The 23,776-nt window shown below is 38.1% G+C and overlaps 3 protein-coding genes across 3 annotated transcripts; all 3 read left to right on the top strand.

Annotated features, from left to right (window-relative positions):
• Window positions 1-871: 871 nt before the first annotated feature.
• On the top strand, window positions 872-1,927 carry LOC105715528 (olfactory receptor 10C1-like). The gene has a single exon (XM_012449954.2). It carries the CDS (start codon window positions 938-940, stop codon window positions 1,883-1,885), a length of 948 nt encoding a protein of 315 aa, XP_012305377.2. The 5' UTR covers window positions 872-937; the 3' UTR covers window positions 1,886-1,927.
• A 10,715-nt stretch (window positions 1,928-12,642) lies between these two features.
• Window positions 12,643-13,596, top strand: LOC105715505 (olfactory receptor 6N2). The gene is given in 1 exon segment (XM_012449934.2): window positions 12,643-13,596. A coding segment is annotated over 1 exon segment (954 nt).
• Window positions 13,597-21,950: 8,354 nt separating this feature from the next.
• Window positions 21,951-22,889, top strand: LOC105715530 (olfactory receptor 6N1). Its single transcript, XM_012449955.2, has one exon. The coding sequence runs from the start codon at window positions 21,951-21,953 to the stop codon at window positions 22,887-22,889; it is 939 nt and encodes a 312-aa protein (XP_012305378.1).
• The last annotated feature ends 887 nt before the right edge of the window (window positions 22,890-23,776 follow it).

Genomic DNA, 23,776 nt, shown 5'->3' with positions numbered 1-23,776 from the left:
TCGAGACCATCCTGGCCAACACGGTGAAACCCCGTCTCTACTAAAAATACAAAAATTAGCTGGGCATGGTGGCACGTGCCTGTAGTCCCAGCTACTCGGGAGGTTGAGGCGGAAGAATCGCTTGAACCCAGGAGGCGGAGGTTGCAGTAAGCCGAGATTGTGACACTGCACCACTCTAGCCTGGCAACAGAGCAAGACTCCATCTCAAACAAAAAAAAAAAAAAGAAAAGAAAAGAAAAGAAAAGAAAAGAAAAGAAAAGTCTCTCCCTTTTATACCAGATTGCTGGCTTCTTGGCTTCCTCTTGACTTCATGGTTTTTCCTTTTTGAGAATTCCTAGCACATATCCTTTGGGGATCATGTTTTCACCCAGCACAGTGTATCCACTGGGTGAATTATCATCAGGCACCATGGGCCTAGGAGTTCACAGTTTTCAAAGATTCTGCATTTCTTTCATTTTCCAGTTTTTCTTCTTCTAGTCCCTACCAGGATAGTCTAAACACTTCAGAGGGGTTTCCTGAAAGAAGCTTCAACATTCACTTTTGAGAGATGACTTTTCTCCCTTCTCCACAGCCCAATACTGTTGGTTATTTTATCATTGGAAATTATGGAGGGATAGCAATAGGAATTTTCTAGCTCTCTTATTATTTGATGATGGAGCAGGGGAGAAAATCACTGAGTCACTGGAGAACTGTATTATAACATAGAAAGGGTTTAAACTGGGACTAGGAGCCCTGGTTTCTAGTCCCAGCCCTGTTACCAACAGACTAGGATATGGGGACAACCATATCTGCTTTTGGGGTTTCAGTTCCTCTAGTGTAAAGTGAGGAACATTGATTAGATAATGTCTCAAGTTCCTTTCAAGTGCTCAGATTTTCTGAATAGGGAAGAAGCTTGAAGTAATTTCTATTCTATCTTTACCCCTTGTTCCTAGGAATTATGGATCACATCAATCATACCTGGATCCAGAGTTTTATCCTTGCTGGTTTCACTACCACTGGGACCCTACAACCTCTTGCCTTCTTGGGAACCCTGTGCATCTATCTCCTCACTCTTGCAGGGAACATTCTCATCATTGTTCTGGTACAGTTAGATTCTGGGTTGTCCACGCCCATGTACTTCTTTATCAGTGTCCTCTCTTTTGTAGAGGTGTGGTATGTCACCACCACAGTGCCCACACTGCTGCATACCTTGCTCCGTGGGTGTTCACCCATCTTACCAGCTGTATGCTTTATTCAGCTGTATGTCTTTCATTCCTTAGGCATGACTGAGTGCTACCTGTTGGGTGTCATGGCACTGGATCGCTACCTTGCCATCTGCCACCCACTCCACTACCATGGACTCATGAGCAGACAGGTACAGTTACGACTAGCTGGAGCCACTTGGGTGGCTGGCTTCTCAGCTGCACTTGTGCCAGCCACCCTCACTGCCACTCTACCCTTCTGCTTGAAAGAGGTGGCCCATTACTTTTGTGACTTGGCACCACTAATGCGGTTGGCATGTGTGGACACAAGCTGGCATGCTAGGGCCCATGGCACAGTGATTGGTGTGGCCACTGGTTGCAACTTTGTGCTCATTTTGGGGCTCTATGGAGGTATCCTGAATGCTGTGCTGAAGCTACCCTCAGCTGCCAGTCGTGCCAAGGCCTTCTCCACTTGTTCCTCCCATGTGACTGTGGTGGCACTATTCTATGCTTCTGCCTTCACAATATATGTGGGCTCACCTGGAAGTCGACCTGAGGGCACAGACAAGCTTATTGCCTTGGTGTATGCCCTTGTTACACCTTTCCTCAATCCTATCATCTATAGCCTTCGCAACAAGGAGGTGAAGGAGGCTTTTAGAAGGGTCATTGACAGGATCAGAACTATTTTAAGGGAACCTCAGTGATCTAATTTGTCATAGCTCAGCTTGTTGGTAATTATGAGAATCAGCTGGATGGTTTGTGAATCATGTGTTCAGAGTCAAAGAAAACACCAGTACAGAAATCAAATAGATCAGTAGTCAAGTGTGCTGCACACACCCGTGCCTGAATTGGTCAAAGTTGGAAGATGTAAAGAGAAAGGGGTTATGGTCTCTGCTTATCCCATTCTAATGGGAAAGAAGTGCCACAAAGGGAGAAAAAATGGGGATGTAAAACAAGTGGTTAAACTGTGTTTATGACTTAGAGAGACAGTGCAATACTGAAAGAAAGAAAGAAGACAAACTAAAGCTAGGAGTGGCAGCTTTAGTCAAGATAAAATTCCTAGAGAAAGGTAAGAAGGTGGAAAACTAGGTTGTCAAAAAGAAGTCTAAAATTTTAGCTTGTGTAAAGTTGCAGATGTAGATCAGTGAGCCATGAGCAGAATGCTTATCAGTTTGTGGCATCCAGGGATTCTGGGTTATTATGTGACCAAAGATTGCTTGATGGAGAAAAAAACTGAAGTCCTGATCACAATTCTTTTCTCTCCAGCTCCTCTATTGCTTCCTCTGCTGAGCAGAGTAATCCCCCATTCCTTAATGGTGTGTGAACTGGGGGGCAAGTGCCTGCTAGAGTATGGTGTATAAATTAGTGAGAAAAATAGGACCAGATCTTGGCAGAGACTAAGTATTGGCTAATCTTGAATACTTTTTCGTTTTCTTCATTCTTAACAGATCTTATTGCTTTATTTTCTGTATGTCTACACTATGCCAGAAATAGTGACAGCTGCCTTCATTTTTCAAAAATTTAATCTTTATAATATCCCTCTGAAGAAGGAAAAATATCCCAATATTAACATAATAAAATTAGGAAGATTATTGAATTTTCAGTAAAGAGAGACAAATTTAATCCTAAATCAACTTCAGCTGACCAGGTGACCCTCCTCAGCCTCTTTCTCTCTGTCTGCAAAATGAAAGGCTGGCAGTGGATGAGTACTCACATTTCTCTCAGCTTAGGGAGTTTTGATTCTATGCTTATAGCTTTTCTTAAGGAAAGCAGGACCTGAACTAGGTCCAGATACATAAGATCTGAATTTCCAGAGCAGAGATGGAAAGGTGTTGGTACAAATTCAAGTGTTGCCATTTTTGTCTCTGTGATTCTGGGCAAAAAACATAAGCTCTCTCTGATGCCAGATTTGTTTTCCCTTAAAAAAATCGACATCAAAGTGTTCCAAAGTTAAATAACACATAGTAAGTATTTCATAAACAAGTTAGTCTCAGTATCCCAGAATCAGGACAGGGTTACAGCGTGGACTTTGAAGTCTATCTGCTTGTGTTCACACATCAATTCCACCATTACTTGTTGTGTGATCATATGGAGTACACTTCCTCTACCTCAGTTTCCTTATATGTAAAATGGGGAAATAAAAGAATATTAAGCATATAAATATTAATCGTTATACTTCAAAGTTTTCCACATAAATGTCTTCATTGGGGATTTATTTCTTTTATAATGCTTAGTTTTACACAGGCATCTTCTTTTGACCTAAGGGTCCAAATTTATCTTTCTGTAAACTGAGAAGTAGTCCCTGCTTTCAAGAAGTCTATGCTGTTTCTCCAAATACAAGGTGCAAAACTCTATTCTGCTGACAGGCTGAGTCTACTGCTTTTAGGCTCCTTTTCTCTCCTTCTGTACCTCACTTCACTCAGATTACTCTTTTTGCAGGAACTATTTTGGGCTCAACAGAAACTCTTCTTTCCCTGAGGAGGCAGCACTAGAGGATGCCTCAAATTGAAATGGCTTAGATCACATTAATTAAGAGGTCATCGTGGTAATAATAATTACTAAAACCATTACAACATTTATTATTAATTGCTAATATCTGTGGGGTGCATACTGTGCAGAGAACATGAGGGACTTACCGTCCTGCAGTGAAGACGTGAGTAGTCATCTAACAACTCCAAGTGGCACATAGCTATTAATTCGTACTATAGTGCTTGGTATCCACTCATATTTGGACAAAAGAATAAATGAATAATCAAACTCTTAAGAGTCAGATGGGTGTGACAGAGATTGAGTGCCCTGCTAAAACTCCACCAGAAGTTGTTTTTTTTTTTCAGATCCATTTATAGCTGCAAACTCCCCTTGCCTTTCATTATGCACTTTTTTTTTTTCTCTTGAGATCTCCTTAGGTATTTCCTTTAGAATACAAAGCTCAGGTCATCTTTAGCACAGAGCTTCTCAACAGATACAAATAACAAATGTGCTGAGTTACCCTGCCCCTAACGCACACCCTGTGAGTGGTCAGATAGGGCCTATGGGAATGGAAGTTCTTGGACTGGTTTCCTCCAGCAGAAAGTGGCCTTTCTGTTCACCTCAGTGTGCCCCACAGATACGGTCCCTTTTATAAGTGCTATGATATGAAAATAAGAGTTTGAGAAGTAGTGCCTTAGTGTGACATATTGGGGTAAGTGCCCAAGATAAAGTCCAACTTTTGACCACTTCTCCTATGGTGACAATTGGATATTGACTCTAGCAAGATAAGCAATAAGAAGCAGTCAGATCTAAAAGGCAGCATCATCAGACCATTCACTCGGTACTAGCATCAAGGCCAACATTCTAGCTCATGGGACATTTAAATTCAAGTACATCAGAGAACAAACTGAAATGCTATCAATGTACCCTGGGATGTCAGATATAAACAACATTTTTGAGCAAACAAGGACATGTGACCTTGGGATCTATCAGTTCAATTACATAGTTATTTTGTTTTAAAAGTTTATTTGCTTCAATAAATAATACCTCTAAAGGGTTTAAAAACTCATTGTATGTGTGAAGTTAAAATTTTTTCTTATGTTTAAAAAAAACATATTTTAAAAAAATAATCAGGTGATTTGAGGACCCGTCTCCTCCCACTCTATGTAATAAATATCTAAAGGGAAGCAACAGTGTTATATGCATCATTTTCTCCAGTTCTTAGAATAAAGTCTGGGGCATAAAAGATGTTTCAAAAATGTATTAAATAAATAGATAAGCAAATTATTGTGAATTCCCCTGTTTCTCGCATTACATTAGTTGCATATCATTTCATTTTTTCCTAACATTTAGAGCATGTTCTAAAAAAATAATGTATTACATAGCACATTAAATGTTTGGTTGAATAGTTACTTCAAAAATTATTCCTCTATTCATTTCTAAATTCCAATAAGCATATGTTGTTTTTCCAAGTAGTAGCAATGATACTATGAATTTTTGAACATGTTGAATACGACTTTTTTCACTTAAGTTTTTAACAAATAATTTTAGATTTCATCTTTCTCCTCAAATAATGAATCGCTTGATGAAGGTATCAGTGTAACCACAGAACCAGTTCAATCTGGTTTAACTTTGTCAGTAACAAAATACAACAAAATGGTGACTTGTTTTTTACTTGCAATAGACCCTCAGGTTGTAATTAACCCAAGCATGGCCAGATGAACTAAGTGTACCAGATTTGTGACCTTGGAGCCAACCAGAACAAAAATGTAAATAACATGTGGAACCTAAGTATTTAGACCAAAGAATGGTGACCAAATTAAAAAGGAAGGGATGAACTGTTTTGCTGCAGCTCAGTCATAAAAATCAAGGATCCAGCATAACCTCTTCTCAGGAACCAATCAGATAATCCTTTGTTGCATTTTCCTATCTGCCTCTTAGCTGCTCTCTGCCTATAAAACTTGTGCCCAGAACTCAGTTCAGGAAGACAGATTTGAACATTGCCTCCTGCCTCCTTGCTGATCAACCTTGAAATAAGGCCTTTTCTTTCTTAAGAGCTGGTGTCATGATATTGGCTTCTAAGCCCATGTGGCAGTGAGCCATTGCACAATAAACCAGAACTTGTCATTTTTCTCACTCTGTTTCTGATACAGAATAAATGCCAAGTGAGCACTCTTTATTGACAAGTGGTGACATAAAAGAGAAGAAATAATGCTCTTGGCTAGGCAAGAACTAAACTTGGAAGCCTCAATCATTTAGTACTCATATCCGCACTAACTGATTCTAGATAATGTTTATAATTCATATATATATATATATATATGTTATTGCATTTTAGATTTGGGGGTACCTGTGAAGAACATGCAGGATTGTTGCATAGGTACACACATGGCAATGTGGTTTGCTGCCTTCCTCCCCATCACCTATATCTGGCATTTCTCCCCATGTTATCCCTCCCCAACTCCCTATCCCCCCACTGTCCCTCCCCTAGTTCCCCCCCACAGACCTCAGTGTGTGATGCTCCCCTCCCTGTGTCCATGTGTTCTCATTGTCCAGCACCCATCTATGAGTGAGAACATGCAGTGTTTGATTTTCTGTCCTTGTGTCAGTTTGCTGACAATGATGGTTTTCAGGTTCATCCATGTCCCTACAAAGGACATGAACTCATCGTTTTTTATGTCTGCATAGTAGTCCATGGTGTATATGTACCACATTTTCCCTGTCCAGTCTATCATCTATGGTCATTTGGGTTGGTTCCAAGTCTTTGCTATTGTAAACAGTACGGCGATGAACATTTGTGTGCATGTGTCCTTATAATAGAACGATTTATAATCCTTTGCTATTGTAAACTGTGCCGTGATGAACATACGTGTGCATGTGTCTTTATAATAGAATGATTTATAATCCTTTAGGTATATACCCAGTAATGGGATCGCTGGGTCAAATGGAATTTCTATTTCTAGGTCCTTGAGGAAATGCCACACTGTCTTCCACAATGGTTGAACTAATTTACACTCCCACCAATGGTGTAAAAGCATTCCTATTTCTCCACATCCTCTCCAGCATCTGTCTCCAGGCTTTTTAATGATTACCATTCTAGCCGCTGTGAGATGGTATCTCAATGTGGTTTTGATTTGCATTTCTCTAATGACCAGTGATTAATGAGCATTTTTTCATATGTTTCTTAGCCTCAAATATGTCTTCTTTTGAAAAGTGTCTGTTCATATCCTTTGCCCACTTTTGAATGAATGGGTTTGTTTCTTTCTTGTAAATCTGTTTTAGTTCTTTGTAGATTCTAGATATTGGCCCTTTGTCAATGCGTAGATTGCAAAAAATTTTTCCCATTCTGTTGGTTGCCAGTTCACTCTAATGATTGTTTCTTTTGTTATACAGAACTCTGGAGTTTAATTAGGTCCCATTTGTCTATTTTGGCTTTTGTTGCCAATGCTTTTGGTGTTTTAGTTATGAAGTCCTTGGCTATGCCTATGTCCTGAATGGTATTGCCTAGGTTTTCTTGTAGGGTTTTTATGATGCTAGGTCTTATCTTTAAATCTTTAATCCATCTGGAGTTAATTTTAGTGTGAGGTGTAAGGAAGTCCAGTTTCTCCTTTCTGCACATGGCTAGCCAGTTTTCTCAACACCATTTATTGAACAGGGAATCCTTTCCCCAATGCTTGTTTTTGTCAGGTTTGTCAAATATCAGATGGTCGTAGATGTGTGACATTGCCTCTGGGGGCTCTGTTCTGTTCCATTGGTCTATATCTCTATTATAGTATCAGTACCATGCTGTTTTGATTACTGTAGCCTTGTAGTACAGTTTGAAGTCAGGCCGCATGATGCCTCCAGAAAAACACTAAAAAGGAAAAGAGTCTGATGGGTAGCAGGGAAACAGACTTAAAGTTAATGGGTCACCTACTATGTACAAGACTGTATTTTGCCCTTTATGTATTTTATCTGAGCCAAACACAACCTAGCTTATGATGTTCTCACAGATTACCAACATCAGACAAAGTCACTCTGTGACCATAATGAAGTGAGAGGGAAAAAATACCACTTAGTAATCCTGTCTAATTACAAACAACACTGTACGATCAGAAAAATATATCTATTCTCCTAGCTAAAATGAGTGACTGATATGATCTTCCTCAATTACAGCTTTAGTCTACTTTAATGAATAAGATTCATTAAGAAACCTAGTCATGGAATTATTTCTAGTAATTGATAGGACCAAATCCAGAGCAAGCTTAGCTTTCTTGAACCCTTCCTCCTCACCTAAAATTGCCTAATGTGAGCCCACATCCTGTAATAATTCCCATCTAACACTCTCTTACAGACATGTCCCACAGCTCCAGTGGTGTGTGATTACCCACATTGTAGTGAGTCAATAAACCTAATTTTGTTGATTATGGATATGTTCCTTTCTTTTGCTGGAATTCCTTGTCCTGTCATGTAATTCTCAAAGCAACCCAAATATGTTCAGTTTAAAGGTGAAGAAAATAAGGCTGTGAGATGCTAAGTCACTTAGACAAAGTTAATTATTTGGAGTAGTTTTCATACATGTATTCTACATCTGCTACTTGAAGTGGGAAATGTAAGCTAACACACTTTAAAACTGTTATAGTTAGTGTTTGCAGTTTATCTTAACTCTCACAGCACACATTTATACATAATAAAATACTGGTTCAAATAAATACATGACTGCCTGAGGCTACATAGATAGAGTAGTAGTTAAGAGCACAGACCTTAAAACAGGCGCCACTTTACGGTAATGTGACCTTGGTTATGATCCTTTGACTATTAGGAACGTTTCTGAGGCAGTGGAGCTTAGAGGTGATGATAATGGGTTCTGGGGTCAGAGTGATTTTTAGTTTACAATTCTGTAGGGCACTTGTGTGACCTTGGACACTTTATTAAACTCTCTGGGCTTCAGTTTTCTCAAATGTGAAATGGGAATAACAATCATACCAACCTCATAGAGTAATTGTGAGGATTGTATTAGTACATACATTGTGCTTAGAACAATATGCGTTGCTTAGCAAATGCTCAGGTAAACAGGTCTTTAATTGGAGCTGCAATTCAAATTAAAGTTTCTGAAGCTCCACAACCCCAGTGTGTTTGTTTGTGTGTGTGTTTGTTTGTTTTAAAAACAGGCAGCTCTTATCAGCTTCTCAAAGGAAGAATAATAATATTAGGTGGGATTCAGCACATTATCAGAAAAAGTAATTGGCTAAAATGATGAGGGTAAATAGTCTCTTTGTATTTCTGAAGTGAGTCAAGAAATGTGAAAGTGCATGAGTTTATGAGAATGGTGGGAAGATTAGGGTCACGTTTTCAGAACCAGAGGTCAAGAGTCTAGGTTCAGAAGTCACTAACGATGAGGGACTAGAAGTGGCAAGGGAGGGTGATGAGATAGCAAACATTTGGGAAAGACTTCTCTGAGCCCACTTCTGCAGGTAAGAGGTAAATTTGGATTCCCAGGAGTCTCCCCTGAGCCAGATTCTCACCTGCCTCTGGCTTCCTTCTGCCACTTGTAGCAAAAACAATCAGTGTTAACTCTGGGGACTCTGCCTCAGGAGGATGAGATTTGTTGTAAAGGAGAAAAGGTTCGTAGATCCAGTTTCCATCTCCCACACATATACTGATCCAGGCAAGATCAAAGCAGACGCTGAATGATGATCGGTGGTTGGTAGGTGAACTAGGGGGCACATTAACTGTATTGATCAGGGATTGGAAAGGTGGCACACAATAAGGGATTTGAAAACATACTACTTCGAAATATAATAATTGATTTAGTGAAAATGTGACTTAAGTAAGCTGGAACTTGAAATAATTCGATTTTGATCATCTTAGAGTATTAGATTTGGAAGAGACTTTAAAGGCCATCTTGTCCACCATTCCCTCCATTTGATTCTTCATTTATTCTACAACCAAGAGATTAGCAATCATTTGCTTTTAAAATGTTGACAGCCAAGAAATTGTCTTGTGTGCTGTCACAGATTGGTCAAGTGCTGACACAGATGGTAGAAAGTAGAGGTTTCTAAAACAATTTTCATGAAATAGAGGCTATGACTGAGAACACCTAATGAGATATAGACAGTCCCCAATGAATGATGATTCTACTTACAGTTTTTCTACTTTACAGTGGTGTGAAAGCAATATACATTCAACAGATTAATACATGAGACATTCAATACTTTATTATAGAATAGGTTTTGTGTTAGATGATTCTGCCCAACTGTAGGCTAATGCAAGTGTTCTGAGCACATATAAGGGATGCTAGGCTAGCATATGATGTTTGGGTATATTACATGCATTTTCAACTTATTTTTATTATGATAGGTTTCTTGGGCTGTAATCCCGTTGTTAAGTTGAGGAGCATCTATACTGTATTCTCTCAGGAGAAACTGCATTTGAAAATGCTTAACCTAGAGAAGGCCTTACATAGATTTTCTATTTGGAAGATTACAGACATTTGGTCATGCAATAATTTGGGGTCCAGATGGCTTTAGGTTGCTCCTGAAATTATTACGTTTGCTAGACCTTACTTGATCTATACATACAGTTGGCTTCAGAAAAGCTAAATTGTATAAAGGGGAAACATTACCAATAACATTTCCTTACACATGAAAGATGATCAAAACTATTTCTTGAGTTTAATTTCTCTGAGTCAGTGGGAGTGATGGTGGGTCTTTCAACAAGATTAGGGAAAGTTGAGGCCAGACTAAATTTGAGATGCTAACTTTATTAGAATACTGTAAGCTTTGAACTGCTAAGAAGACAACAGAAAGGATGCATTCAGGTGCAGTAGAGAAAAATGTAACTTAAATTTAGGCTAGAATAAAACATTAACTGAGTTCACAATTACATACTTATTGTCCTAGGCATTAGCAGGGAAATACATAATAATTAATGAAGTACTACATTTATTCTCAAAGATCTTAACATAAGGGGAAGACAGACTTAGAAAAGTAACAACATGCTAAATGTAACTATTATGAGGGCATAGAAAAGGAATAAATAATTCTTTTTTTGAGGAATTCAACAGAAGAATATTTAAGGAGTTAAGATTTGATCTGATTTTGAAGGCTAAGAAGCAGTTCCCAGATGGAGAAGAGAGATGACCTAGAAGCAAATGAAATGTAATGAAGCAAGAATTTCTTTTTTAACATATTTGTCTCCTGTAATTGGAGAGGTAAATATACAGTCTCTTTAGGTTAGAAGAAAATCAAGAAGAGTCTTTTAAGTATCAATTGCTTTCAATGAGTTTAGCATTCTAAAATATCAAACCCAGAAGTTTATTTCTACTGCAGGGCATTTGAGTTTGGAAGAAATGTTTTGAGTTGGGTGAGTGGTAGAGTTGCAGGGAAAGTACTGGTCTACTAATTATTAATATAATTGTTTAAATTAATTCATTTGGTTATTAAAATCCTATTCAATACTCTTAATGTGACAGCCATTGTGGTGAGTGTCAGGACGATGAAAATAAGCAAGAGGCTTGTTTGTCAGTACGATACTAGAATTAGACAGTTCTCTTCAAATGCAGCATGAGCTACACAGGGTATGGTATGACTGGCGCTGGCTATCGTTTTATGCATTTAAAGTTGCATTGTGTTTTTTGTTGTTCTTTTCTTTTTGGATTTGTTTCACATTTTGTTTAAGAATAATTAGAATGTCCGATACTGTTTTATATAAAATTTCACCAAGCCAACTATATACTCTTCACCTATACTTATATAATTGATTTTCTGAAAATACAGGATTCATGTTTATTGCCAGTGTATCATGTTTGTTTTTGAATCTGCATTCTTACACCAAATGTGATAACCTCCCTAAACCATCTTCCTGTCAGCGACACCCACAAAGCAAATTCATACCTTCAGCTCTGAGCTTGAGTAAGAATAGTTAAATTTTAGTTATGTTTTAAAAATCTGCATCTGACTAGGTCACTCATCTATCAAACATTCCTTAGTGATGCTCTGCATCTACTGAGACAAGGTCTTAAAGCATTGAGTGAGCTCTCCCAGTTTGCTTACCACACAGGGTAAAATATATATTTATTATATATATATTAAGAGAATATATAATATATATATGTATATATAATTGCATTTTAGGTTTTGGGGTACCTGTGAAGAACATGAAAGATTGTTGCATAGGTACATACATGGCAATGTGGTTTGCTGTCTTCCTCTCCATCACCTATATCTGGCATTTCTCTTTTACCTAGCTGATCCAAGCTCTTCTTGGAAAATTCATCTTACATGCATTCTCTAAACGCTTTTTATTCAGTCATCCTGGTCTGAGAAATGAGCCACTTTTCGGGCACTCTGAAGTGTTCTGTACTTTACAAATCCTATTGAAATGTCTGCTTCTCTACAGGGTTATAAGCTTTCTGGTGGCAGAGATTGTACCTTGTTGAATTTTGTATTCCTTCTTCCTGACACATATTTGTTCAATAAATGTTTATAGAGGTGAACTGAACAATAAGAAAAGATTTGCTACTCATTAATCTCATACCCCAAATTCACTCTTTAAGAATTAACTGAAGGAAAAACTATGACCTGGAAAGAGGAGTTAGAATGCTTAGAAACAGTTTATACTATTGTAAAAACCTAGAATGTTTGAGGATGGTCTAAATGTTATTTCTGGAAAATAGTTATCTACAGGAAATAAAAAAGTGTTATAATCACGTTTTCTCTCTATTCCCGAGTTTTCTTATTTGCAAAATATGCAAAACAATGGTGCTTATCTCATTGAAATATAAAAATTAACTAAATATTGAATTCAAGACACTTGTTAAAATGTTTGATGAATAGTAAGTGCTAATAAGAGCTATTATTATTTTTACAGTAATAGTAATAGTAGTGGGAGTAATAGTTGTAATTTACATGCTACTTTTAAGTTAAAAAGAGAGAGAAAGGAGGTTTTGGCATGGATTCAGCAGTCACCTTAATCCAGTGTTTTCTTCTTTCCTTCTTTACGTCAGCCTCCCATGGATCAATACAACCATTCAAGCCTGGCTGAATTTGTGTTCTTTGGCTTTGCCAGTGGGGGCTATGTCAGGGGCTGCCTTTTTGTCCTGCTCCTGTTGGCATACCTGTTCACCATCTGTGGCAACATGCTCATCTTCTTAGTCATCCGACTGGAGTCAGCCCTGCACACACCCATGTACCACTTTGTCAGTGTTCTCTCCTTCTTGGAGTTGTGGTATACAGCTACCACCATCCCTAAGATGCTAGCTAATATTCTCAGTGAGAAGAAAACCATTTCTTTTGCAGGATGCCTCCTTCAGACCTATTTCTTTCACTCCTTGGGAGCCTCAGAATGCTACCTTCTTACAGCCATGGCCTATGATAGATACCTGGCCATTTGTCGGCCCCTCCACTACACTGCAATTATGACGACCACCCTCTGTGCCAAGATGGCTGCCACTTGTTGGACTTGTGGCTTCTTGTGTCCAATTGCTGAGGTCATCCTGGTCTCCCAGCTCCCATTCTGTGGTTACAACGAAATCCAACACATTTTCTGTGACTTTCCACCTTTGCTGAGCTTGGCCTGCAAGGACACATCCACTAACATTCTGGTGGACTTTGCCATTAATGCCTTCATAATTCTTATCACATTCCTCTTTATCATGATTTCTTATGCAAGGATCATTGGGGCTGTGCTGCAGATAAAAACAGCAGCAGGAAGAAAGAAGGCCTTCTCTACCTGTGCCTCACATCTTGCTGTGGTCCTCATCTTCTTTGGGAGCATCATCTTCATGTACGTGTGACTAAAGAAGAGCTATTCACTGACCCTTGACCGGACACTTGCTATAGTTTACTCTGTACTAACACCAATGGTCAACCCAATTATCTACAGTCTTCGTAACAAGGAACTCATTAAAGCCATCAAGAGGACCATCTTCCAGAAGGGGGATAAAGCTAGTCTTGCTCATGACTGACTTTCTTCCAAGGTCCCTTCTCACTTCTATATTCAATTCATAAAAGTTCTATGTTCCTTCAGCTTGGCCTTGAATAATCTTCCCATCACCACACATGCTCTGAATTTCATTTCCTTTCACCTCTTCAAAGACTTAATTTCTTTATGGTTTTCTTCATCTTTACTTTTTCCATTTTTTACTTGATCACTTATATCAGCATTTAAGAATATTATAGTATCTATATTCTTCTTAAAAAAAAACAAAACCATGTATATTTCCTTGGCCACACATGTCCATCCAGCTAGAGATCAATTTCTCTGCTCCTTTTTCCAATCAAACTTTTCAACACACCATATCTCCTCTTCTTTACTTCATATTCACTTTTCAACCCATTCCAATCTTATTTTGACTCAGATCTTCCAGCTAATATTTTGTGAAGGTCATTACTGACCTCCACGCTACCAGATCTATTAGAAAATTATTTTCCTCCTCTGGCCTGAACTCTTGACACATGACCAGTTTCTATGCCTCAACTCTCTTAGCTTTTTATTCCTTAACTCTCATGACATCATTATCTCCCAATTTTCTTCTTATCTTTCTAGTGAGTCTTTCCCAGCCTTCATTGTCCTGCTATGCTATTTCCTTAGATACTCAGAGTTATTCTCATGGATTTAAATACAATCTCTATCACAAGGGCTCTTAAATTTTTATCTCCAAACTACAATTTTTCTCTAAATTTTGGACTTACATGTTCAACTTCCTACTTATCAACACTACCTGGATTGGAATTCTCAATAATTTAAAACTTAATATGTCAAAATGATTTCTTAAAATTTCTAACCATAAAAGCTTGATGCTTTTGTTTCCTTGTGTTTCTTCTAGAAAATTTCAAATACTTTATCTTGCTTCCTTTTCTTGCATCCATAATTCCAATCATTATTAATGTATGCTAATCTTTTCACAAAATATATTCTTAAATAAATTTATTTCTTATTCTCTTTAGTGTTGCTATCCTGGTACAAATCGCCAATATCTTTCAACTGGATTAATATAATAATATTCTACCCACACTCCTTTCTTCTACTCTCATTCTATCCTAATATATTTTTCCACATAAAATACAAAGAAATGTATTTGAAACCTAAATTGTATATATCATTTTATAAAAATGTGAGAAGTTCTCAGTTGCCTTTAGATAAAATTCAAAGCCTCACTATACTTCATAGGGCTAAACAAAATTCTTCCCTGCCTTCCTCTCCAACATAGACTTATACTGCTTCTCCCTCAGCTCCCTCTTCCTTAGTTACATGATTATTCTTTCAGGTCTTCAAATACATTATGGATTTTTCTGGCTTCAGGATCTTTACCCTGTTTTATCCCCAACATTTCATTTGGCTCACTCTTCCTAATTGTGTGAGTTTCTGTTCAAATATCAATTTCTGGACATTACCTTTGAGAGGACTTCTGAACACTCAATCTAATTTATGTCACTCATTTTTATCTCTGATGTATGTTTTGCTTTTCCTCAAAATATGTATCACAATTTATACATTTGTGGACATTTGTGTGTGTATAGATATAGTTATAGATAGATATAGTTTGTCATTCTTTTCTACAAGTATCTATAAACTGGATTTTGCCTCAAATTATTTCAGTTTCATTATTTGTTATATGTCCAGAATCTAGCACAGAGCCTAAACGAGATGAATATTTGAGGCAAGTATAATAAATGAAACATGTAATGAATCTTACCTACATCTGTCAATAACATATTTGGCCTTGAACATGACATCATGAAGCTAATCATTACTGAAACCCACTCTTCTATAGAATGCATCGGTCTTCCCTAGTTGTACTCACTTGTTTTCTGAACATCCCACTCGACTTGTCTCACATCTGCCTTTTGAATTTCCTTGGATAGTACTGGTAACTAGTCCTTAGTTAGCCACTGTGTATCACACTAGGTTATCTTTTCTGGACCTGTATTTTTTTTTTTTTTTACTCACAAACTGGTGTTCAGGTAAGTTATCTCCAGATAATATTCATTTTTAGCTTTATATAGTTATGTGTAAACATACATTTTCGTGTCATTTGGGAAAATGCCTAAGTGTAGGATTGCTGGGTCACATGATAAATATATTATTATAATTAACTATCTAACTGTGTTCCAAAGACTAGTGCTTTTTGGGTCCCTCAGCTGCGGTGCAATGTGGGGAATGTGTAGTGGGAGTCCATTCAGCCTGGGCAGCTTTCCTGAGCTGTGGGATTAGACTTGTCATGAACCCTAGGCTTCTGCTTCTCATTGCTGCCTGTCCATGAATAATAAATCTGCTTTTCCTTATTTGTTCTGTGAGTGTTTTGTCTCATCAGATTCATGAACTTGGTAGAGAACCTTTGCATAGATATGCATGTCCTTTACTCCAAATCTTCCCTGCTGTTCTCCACACAATTTTATCACATATTTTGGTAAAATAAACACACAGTATGTTGCTTCTATGTTTGCTGTATACAGCCAGTTATTTTCTGTAAACAGTGGTGGTAAAAGACAAGAGGTTGAGACGTTAATGAGGACCAAGGAAGTTAATGGAGCTGTAGGTTCAAGACATGTGATGCCATAAAAAGACAGGCAGTTATGTGCTAAAGTCTGCTTATAGTTTTTGAGAAATGATTGATAACTTATTAGGAATTCTGTAGAACATAGCATGGAATCAGATGCAGCGGGAGTATTAGCACTATGCCAATCAGCAAATATTACAAATCAGGGTCTTTTAAAAAATGGCAGGTTATGTCAAAGCTAAATAATGCCAGACACTAAGGTGGTAAGAACAGATTTAATCAGTAATATATGAATATAATTGTGTGCATATATATATATATATATATATACACATATACACACACACACATACATACATACACATACACATATACATAAATTATCTTGGTAGCTTTGAATTTTCTCAGGCAGGCACTTAAAGAGGTGCTGGATTATCTATGGCCTTGAGCTCTTTAGAAACTATGTTAGTGTTTGTTTAAGTCTTTTAATACATGTGGTTTGGAAGGGAAGGTGGGGAGGGTGAATAAAATCATTTTTGCTGTTAGTCTATAGATTTTGTAGGCCAAGGTTGAGGTTTAGTCAAAAAGAGAGCTAACTTTCAATGAAGTAGAAAATCTTTGTTAGAGGAAAGTCAGTTGTGCAGCAATTACCCCAACACAAATAGAGATAGGATATCAGTTGGAGGGGCAGTAGCAGAATTGGTGGACATCTTTTAGGAGCAGAGGATATTCTAGTTCACAGAAAAGAAGTAATTGAAATGAAATTGACAGAGTTGGAAAATTTAGTTTAAAAGGTAGTGGTTCTTTAACCCTTAATTGCCTTATAGGGATTTAGAAAACCTGAATAAACCTGTAGTCATTAAGTAAATAAAATTATTAGTTAAACTTTATGTATACTGGTCAAAAAATAATACGTTGCCTCAAATATTGTTATTAATTAAAAGTCTATTTACCACAAACAAAATATTAAATACTTGCAACTCAATTTGAAAAAAATTCTTCAAGAAAGAGATTAGGAGATCAAAAAATATAAACTTGGACGAAGAACATTGAAAGTGTGAGGGGAACTGGGAACATGACAAAAATTAGTTAATTCTTCTCACAGTTTATATTATAGTTTGTAAGTATTTTTTTTTTTACATTATCACATTTTTAATATGAGGAAAGAAAATCTTTATATTTTTTAAATTTTTATCTGACAAATCATTATATATGTGATGTTTTGATATATGTATGCAGAGTGGAATGATCAAATTAGGCTAATTAACATTTATCACCTCACATATAGTACTTATCATTTCTATTTTGTGGCGAGAGTATTTAAAATCCAATCTCTTGGCAATGTTGCTATCCAAGGCTCAATGAGGTGCCTAATGTCACATAAGTACTTGGAAGAATGGCTGGGATTGAAATCCAAGATTCTGAGGCAGTACTCTTTACAGAGCAGGTAACACTAAAGAGGAGACTGCAGTGTGTAAGACAACACGTAACTGCTGTAAATATGAGCAACAGACAAGATTAGGAGTCGGCCTTGATGATATTTATGGCCTCAGCGTCTTCCCCTCCTCACCCTTTCAGGGTCAGAGAAGGTCAGTCAAATTTTATAAAGATCCTACTATCATAATTGAGATGTATGTGCTTACTCCCAAGTCATGCAGTACAGGAACCCACTTGAACCTAGTTTCCACATCGGTTATTGTTGTGTACTAAAGGGAGTAATTGCCTTGAGAGATGTTCTATATCTCAACTTGGACTGGCAGTTATTGTTGTAGTAACTAACAGGTAATGAAGGACTACTAGCTAATGAACTTGCTGTATGTCAGTTCCCTTCCTGAGAGAGCATGTTAGTGACCCCAGGAGGTCTGCTCAGAAGGCTCATGGGCTTCTGCCTCTACAAGGACCCTATCAAGAATCCAGGTTTTATGTGAAAAGAATTTGTTTTATGGTTTAACTTATTCCCAGAGGCTCCATCAAAGTGATAAACTTCAACCCCTCCAGGCCCCAGGAGTGGTTGAGCATAATATTGCAAATGAGATATAGGAAGTGAGCAGGAAGTTCTCTTCTAACTTGGGACTCTGAAGAAGAGAAGGAAATGGTCCAAACCTGTGAGAATTGTGAACCTGGAAGATGAGAGATTTGGGGGTGCTAGTTTTCTGTGGAAAATAATACTTGATCTGATCCTTTGATTGCTTAGACAATATGGAGGGAGTGAACAACAGCAGGTCATTAGTGAATGATGATACAATGTATAGAATGATAGTAAGTCTTTGGAGTTATGTGGAAACTTTACTTTCTGAGAAAGGAGAGGACAAGATACTGGCTTCTCATATTCAATCATGTGACTGGTCCTCCATGTAGATCTGAAAATTTAGTTAGAAAATTTAGTCCCACTCACAGATGAGTTGTCTAGATTCTGACAACTGGAGGCCAGAAAAGGAAAGAGGTAGCTCCTAGAATGGAACCTTATATTTATATTTAGAAGGGAATGAATGTAGAACATCTAGAAAAGAAGGATTTTTTTTATAAAGAAGAAATAGAAATTTAGGGATAATCCTTTATAGAAGGCAGGTGTGCCTCCAAGACTCGAAAGAAACAGAAGGCAGAATTGGGAAGTTGATAGACATGGATCTGAAGTGAGAAAAACTAAGACAAAGAAATGTTGGTTAATAAAGTAAGTATGCTGAACCAAAATCACCCATATAAAAGTCTGGCCCGGAAGTAGGTCTCTGGAATCTTAGTAGAGAAACTTCCTATACTAAGTCTTTGATTGAGAAGGGCTTTTGTATATGGGATGGACATGTTGCCTAGGTTTGGAAAATGCCAAAAAAATTAGAGTAAACAAAGTTTGGGTGAATTTTAGGATTATGGAGCGGGAAGAAGTGATAAGAAGACTGGAGGGCAGAAAAAGAACACTTGGTGTCTTTCATAACTCTTGGACTTTATACAAGCAATCCCTTTTGCTTCAAATACTCTTTTATATCATTTTTCCATCTAAAAAATTCTGACACTTTCTTGGCTTCAAATATAAATTATAACTTCTGGCAGGGCACAGTGCCTTATGCCTGTAATCCCAGCACTTTGAGAGACCAAAGCAGGTGGATCACTTGAGCCCAAAAGTTCAAGACCAGCCTGGGCAACACGGCTAAACCCTATCTCTACCAAAAATACAAAAATTAGCCAGGCGTGGTAGCACATGCCTGTAGTCCCAGCTGCTTGTGGGGCAGAGGCGGGAGGAATGCTTTAGCCCAGGAGGTCAAGGCTACAGTGAGCGGTGGTCCTGCCACTGCACTCCAGCCTGGGTGATAGAGTGAGACACTGTCTCCAAAAAATAATAATAATTTTAAAAATTATGTGTTCTATGACATTTTCCTGATTTATCACCATATCCAGTCCATGGTTCATAACTCCTACTACATATACAAATTAGCATTTATCTTACTAGATTTGCATATTAATTACACAAATATTTATTGAGTTGTTACTATATTTCAGACATGGCTCTAGGCACTTGACATACACCAGTAAACAAAATAGAAAAGGAAAAAAAAATTTGCCCTTGTGGATCTTATACTATCAAAGAGGAGAGAAACAATAAACAGTAGGAATAATAAGTAAGTACATTTTGTAGCTTAGAACATGATAAGTCCTCTGGAAAATGTTAAAAATAAAGTAGAGAAAGGCAATGGTAGTACAGAATATGGATGTACGAATGAAGGCACAGTGCAGTTATATAGGGTGGCCCAGGTAGTTGAGCTGGTGAAACTTGAGCAAAGATGAAATAAATGAAAGAGCCATCCAAATGGCGAAATAGATTCTAGAACAAGGAAAGAGCTACAGCAATGGCTGTAAAATGATATGTCATTCAACACATTTGATCCATGGAAACGCAGAACCTAATTTAGAATATAACAGGATCGCTCTGGTGTGTTGAGAAGAGGCTGCAGGTGGACAAATGCAAGTAGGGAGATCTGTTAGGAGTCAGTTACAGTAATAGAAGTAAGACGAAAGTGACTTGAACCAAGGTGGTAAAACAGTCCGTTCCTGGATATATGAGAGAAAGATGGAAACAAGGATGACTGCAGGGTTTTGGCTTGTCTGTTGGAAGACTGCAATTGCCACCATTTGCAACAAGAAAGACTATGGGTAGAGCCCTCAGGAGTTCAGTTTGAGATGGCTCTTAGACTCCCAAGAGGAGATGTGAGTAGGCAGTCAAATATATGCGTCTGGAGTAGGGGAGAGAAATATTGCCTAAGATACAGATTCAGATATCTTCAACCCATTTATAGTGTTTAAAGCTATGGTATTAGATGATAGTAGCAGAGGAGTTGAGTTCATACAGAAGGAAAAAAAAGATTAAACACTGACCCTGGGCACTGTGACATTAAAAGGGTGGGGCATGGAGGAGAAACTAATGATGGAGAATGAGAATGAATGACTGATAAGATAGGAAGGAATGGAAAGTATAGTACCCTGAGAATCAAGTGAAGAAAATGTGTGAACAGACAGGATAAATCAACACTGTCAAGAAACACAGATAGTCCAAGTAAGCTGAGGAATGAGAAATGACCACTGGATCCAGCAAATCTTAGATAGTTAATGTCCATGAGAAAGGAGGTTTTGATGGAGTGGTGGTAGTGCAAATCTAATTAAAGTGGGTTTAAGAAGGAACTTAAAGAGAGGAATTAAAGGCGATACTATAGGTGACTCTTGGAAGAATTTTCTTTCAGGGACATAGAAAAAAATAGAGCAGTGGCTATGGGATAAGTGAGTGAAAAGAAAGAATTTAAGGCACTTGCTTTTTTGTCTGTTTAGTAAATGAGAATAATAGCATGTTTTATAGAATATTCCATGAAAGAGCTGTATAATAATTAGTTGTTTCTCTATGTTCTGTATTAAAATATTAGTTTGTTAACATCAGGTGCCACATTTTATTGATCTGTTTAGTCCCTGTTCTAAGTATAATATCTAGAGTACTGAAAATAATCAATTATTGTTACAGTGACCTCAACACAGTAGAGCATGTGCATTTACTATCTACAGAAGCAAAAAACCAGAAAAGAACATTTGGAGTTGAAGGAGGGGGGGAAATGGCAGAAACAATTGATAAAGGAGCCACAGTCTGAACTTGAAATTCAGAAAGATAGATTTGCCTCCTGTCTTTCTTTGGCTCTTTTACTTACTTCAACCTTCTTATTTTGACTTGAATTCTCACCAGTGTCCAAAAGAGGTCTAAATTCTGACCTATGTGCCCTGAAAGATGCTAGTAGACCTGAGTTCTCATAGAGGAATATGAGGGAGCAGAAGGGAAAACAATTGATTCTTTGGTAGCCAGAAAGTTGAAGAAGAAAAGAAATTGAAATGAGAAATTAGAAAAAAATACTTAAATTATATATACTTTGTCCAGTACAGTATCAATATATTATGTGTATAAATGATTTGTCCCTTAGACAAACAATATGTATAAATGTTAATATACACTTTGGATTCGAAATACTTAAATTTCTAAAACCTATATAGATGCTATTGAGAAAGTCAACTGGGTTACAGAATGGATTAGGAAGGCAAAAATTGAGCTGCTTTAATCAGGGGAGACTAAATAAAAAGGTGAATAGTCTGAAGGAGGCTGTTGCCACGAAGGGCAAGGAGGGATGGAATTGAAATGTTGACCTCTCAAAGCATTTACTGAGAGGGCTTTACTCTGGAGGTGAGAGAAGGAAGGGCAATAGTAATTGAGGGTTGCCTTCTTGTTAGAACCTCTTAGCTCAACTTTTTTTTCCTGTGCTTCTGCACTACACATCTAGGCACATGAATAGTGAGCAATGGACACAGGGAACTGGAGCCAGGTAACAGAGTTCATCATCTTGGGCTTCCCCCATCGCCAGGGTGTCCAGATTTATCTCTTTCTCCTGTTGCTTCTCATTTACCTCACGACTGTGGTGGGAAACCTGCTGATATTCCTGGTGGTCTGCCTGGACTCCCAGCTTCACACACCCATGTACCACTTTGTCAGCATCCTCTCCTTCTCAGAGCTTGGCTATACAGCTGCCACCATCCCTAAGATGCTGGCAAATTTGCTGAGTGAGAAGAAGACCATTTCATTCTCTGGATGTCTCCTGCAGGTCTATTTCTTTCACTCCCTTGGAGCAACTGAGTGCTATCTCCTGACAGCTATGGCCTACGATAGGTACTTAGCCATCTGCCGGCCCCTCCATTACCCCACCCTCATGACCCTAACACTCTGTGCAGAGATTGCCAGTGGTTGTTGGTTGGGAGGCTTGGCTGGGCCAGTAGTTGAAATTTCCTTGATTTCACGCCTCCCATTCTGTGGCCCCAATCGCATTCAGCACATCTTTTGTGACTTCCCCCCCTTGCTGAGCTTGGCTTGCACTGATACGTCTATAAATGTCCTAGTAGATTTTGTTATAAATTCCTGCAAGATCCTAGCCACCTTCCTGCTGATCCTCTGCTCCTACGTGCAGATCATCTGCACAGTGCTCAGAATTCCCTCAGCTGCCGGCAAGAGGAAGGCCTTCTCCACGTGTGCCTCCCACCTCACTGTGGTTCTCATCTTCTATGGGAGCATCCTCTTCATGTATGTGCGGCTGAAGAAGAGCTACTCACTGGACTATGACCGGGCCCTGGCAGTGGTCTACTCAGTGCTCACACCCTTCCTCAACCCCTTCATCTACAGCTTGCGCAACAAGGAGATCAAGGAGGCTATGAGGAGGCAGCTAAAGAGAACTGGGATACTGGCATGAGTGGGGGCTGGGAGCAGGCCAATGCTGGGGGCTGAGGATCTGGTGACCCCAGGGATCAACAGTGGCCAGAGATGAAACCAAAAATTCAGTACTTTTCTGCAGGAGATGGTGGAGTTGTAGCAAGTGCTGACTGACTTTCAGTCTTACACCGACCTTCATACCGTCTGCTGGAGCTGCATTTGGCTTGGGACCAGAGACTAGGAAAGGTACACGTTCCTTCAACATGATGTGGTATAGTGATTTTCAAAACTTGGATGTTTATGTATCATACTTAGGATTTTTAAAAAGTCTGTGTCTTACCTACTATATGTATAGAGAGACATTTTTCAAATTTACTTGACTTCATATAGTCAGTCATGTCCTCAATTTTATAATTTAGAATATAAAATTCATAATGTTTTATGTACCACTTGCAATCATTCCATGTGGAGAAGACTGGTACAGTAGAAAAAAGCATGTTTTTTGAACCCACACATATTTGGGTTTCAATCATATTTTATTCAGTCACTTGCTAATTAATCTTTAGAAAGTAACTTAGCATCTCTGAGTCTTACTTTCATCATCTGATAACAATATTTTATTGAAGAGCATTTTGAATATTAGTGTTCATATTTGTAAACCACAATACACAGTGTCTGACATGTAGGTGATAGTAAAATATAAGTTATACTTATTTTTATTTATTTTATTCTGTCAAGACCTCTCATCATTACTCCGAGTCTTAAAACAACATCTAGTAAAACATAAATAAACAGAAATACTTTCCAGGTATTTTCCCCACAGGAAAGAAACCAGCCAGAAGGAATACTTGTGAAAATCCCTGCTGTTTTGTATAAATGTAGCACGATTTAATCATTCATTAGCCATCAGCGTTTTGTATTCTGGAA

Source organism: Aotus nancymaae, unplaced genomic scaffold (genome assembly GCF_030222135.1).
Source record: "Aotus nancymaae isolate 86718 unplaced genomic scaffold, 86718_ANA_hifiasm-v0.15.2.pri h1tg000108l, whole genome shotgun sequence".
Lineage (NCBI taxonomy): Eukaryota > Metazoa > Chordata > Mammalia > Primates > Aotidae > Aotus > Aotus nancymaae.
This window is presented reverse-complemented; position numbering and strand designations above follow the sequence as displayed.

Excerpts from the sequence above, each read along its gene's own strand:
- LOC105715528 (XM_012449954.2), top strand. The coding sequence starts at position 938 with ATGGATCACATCAATCATACCTGGATCCAGAGTTTTATCCTTGCTGGT.
- LOC105715530 (XM_012449955.2), top strand. The coding sequence starts at position 21,951 with ATGGACACAGGGAACTGGAGCCAGGTAACAGAGTTCATCATCTTGGGC.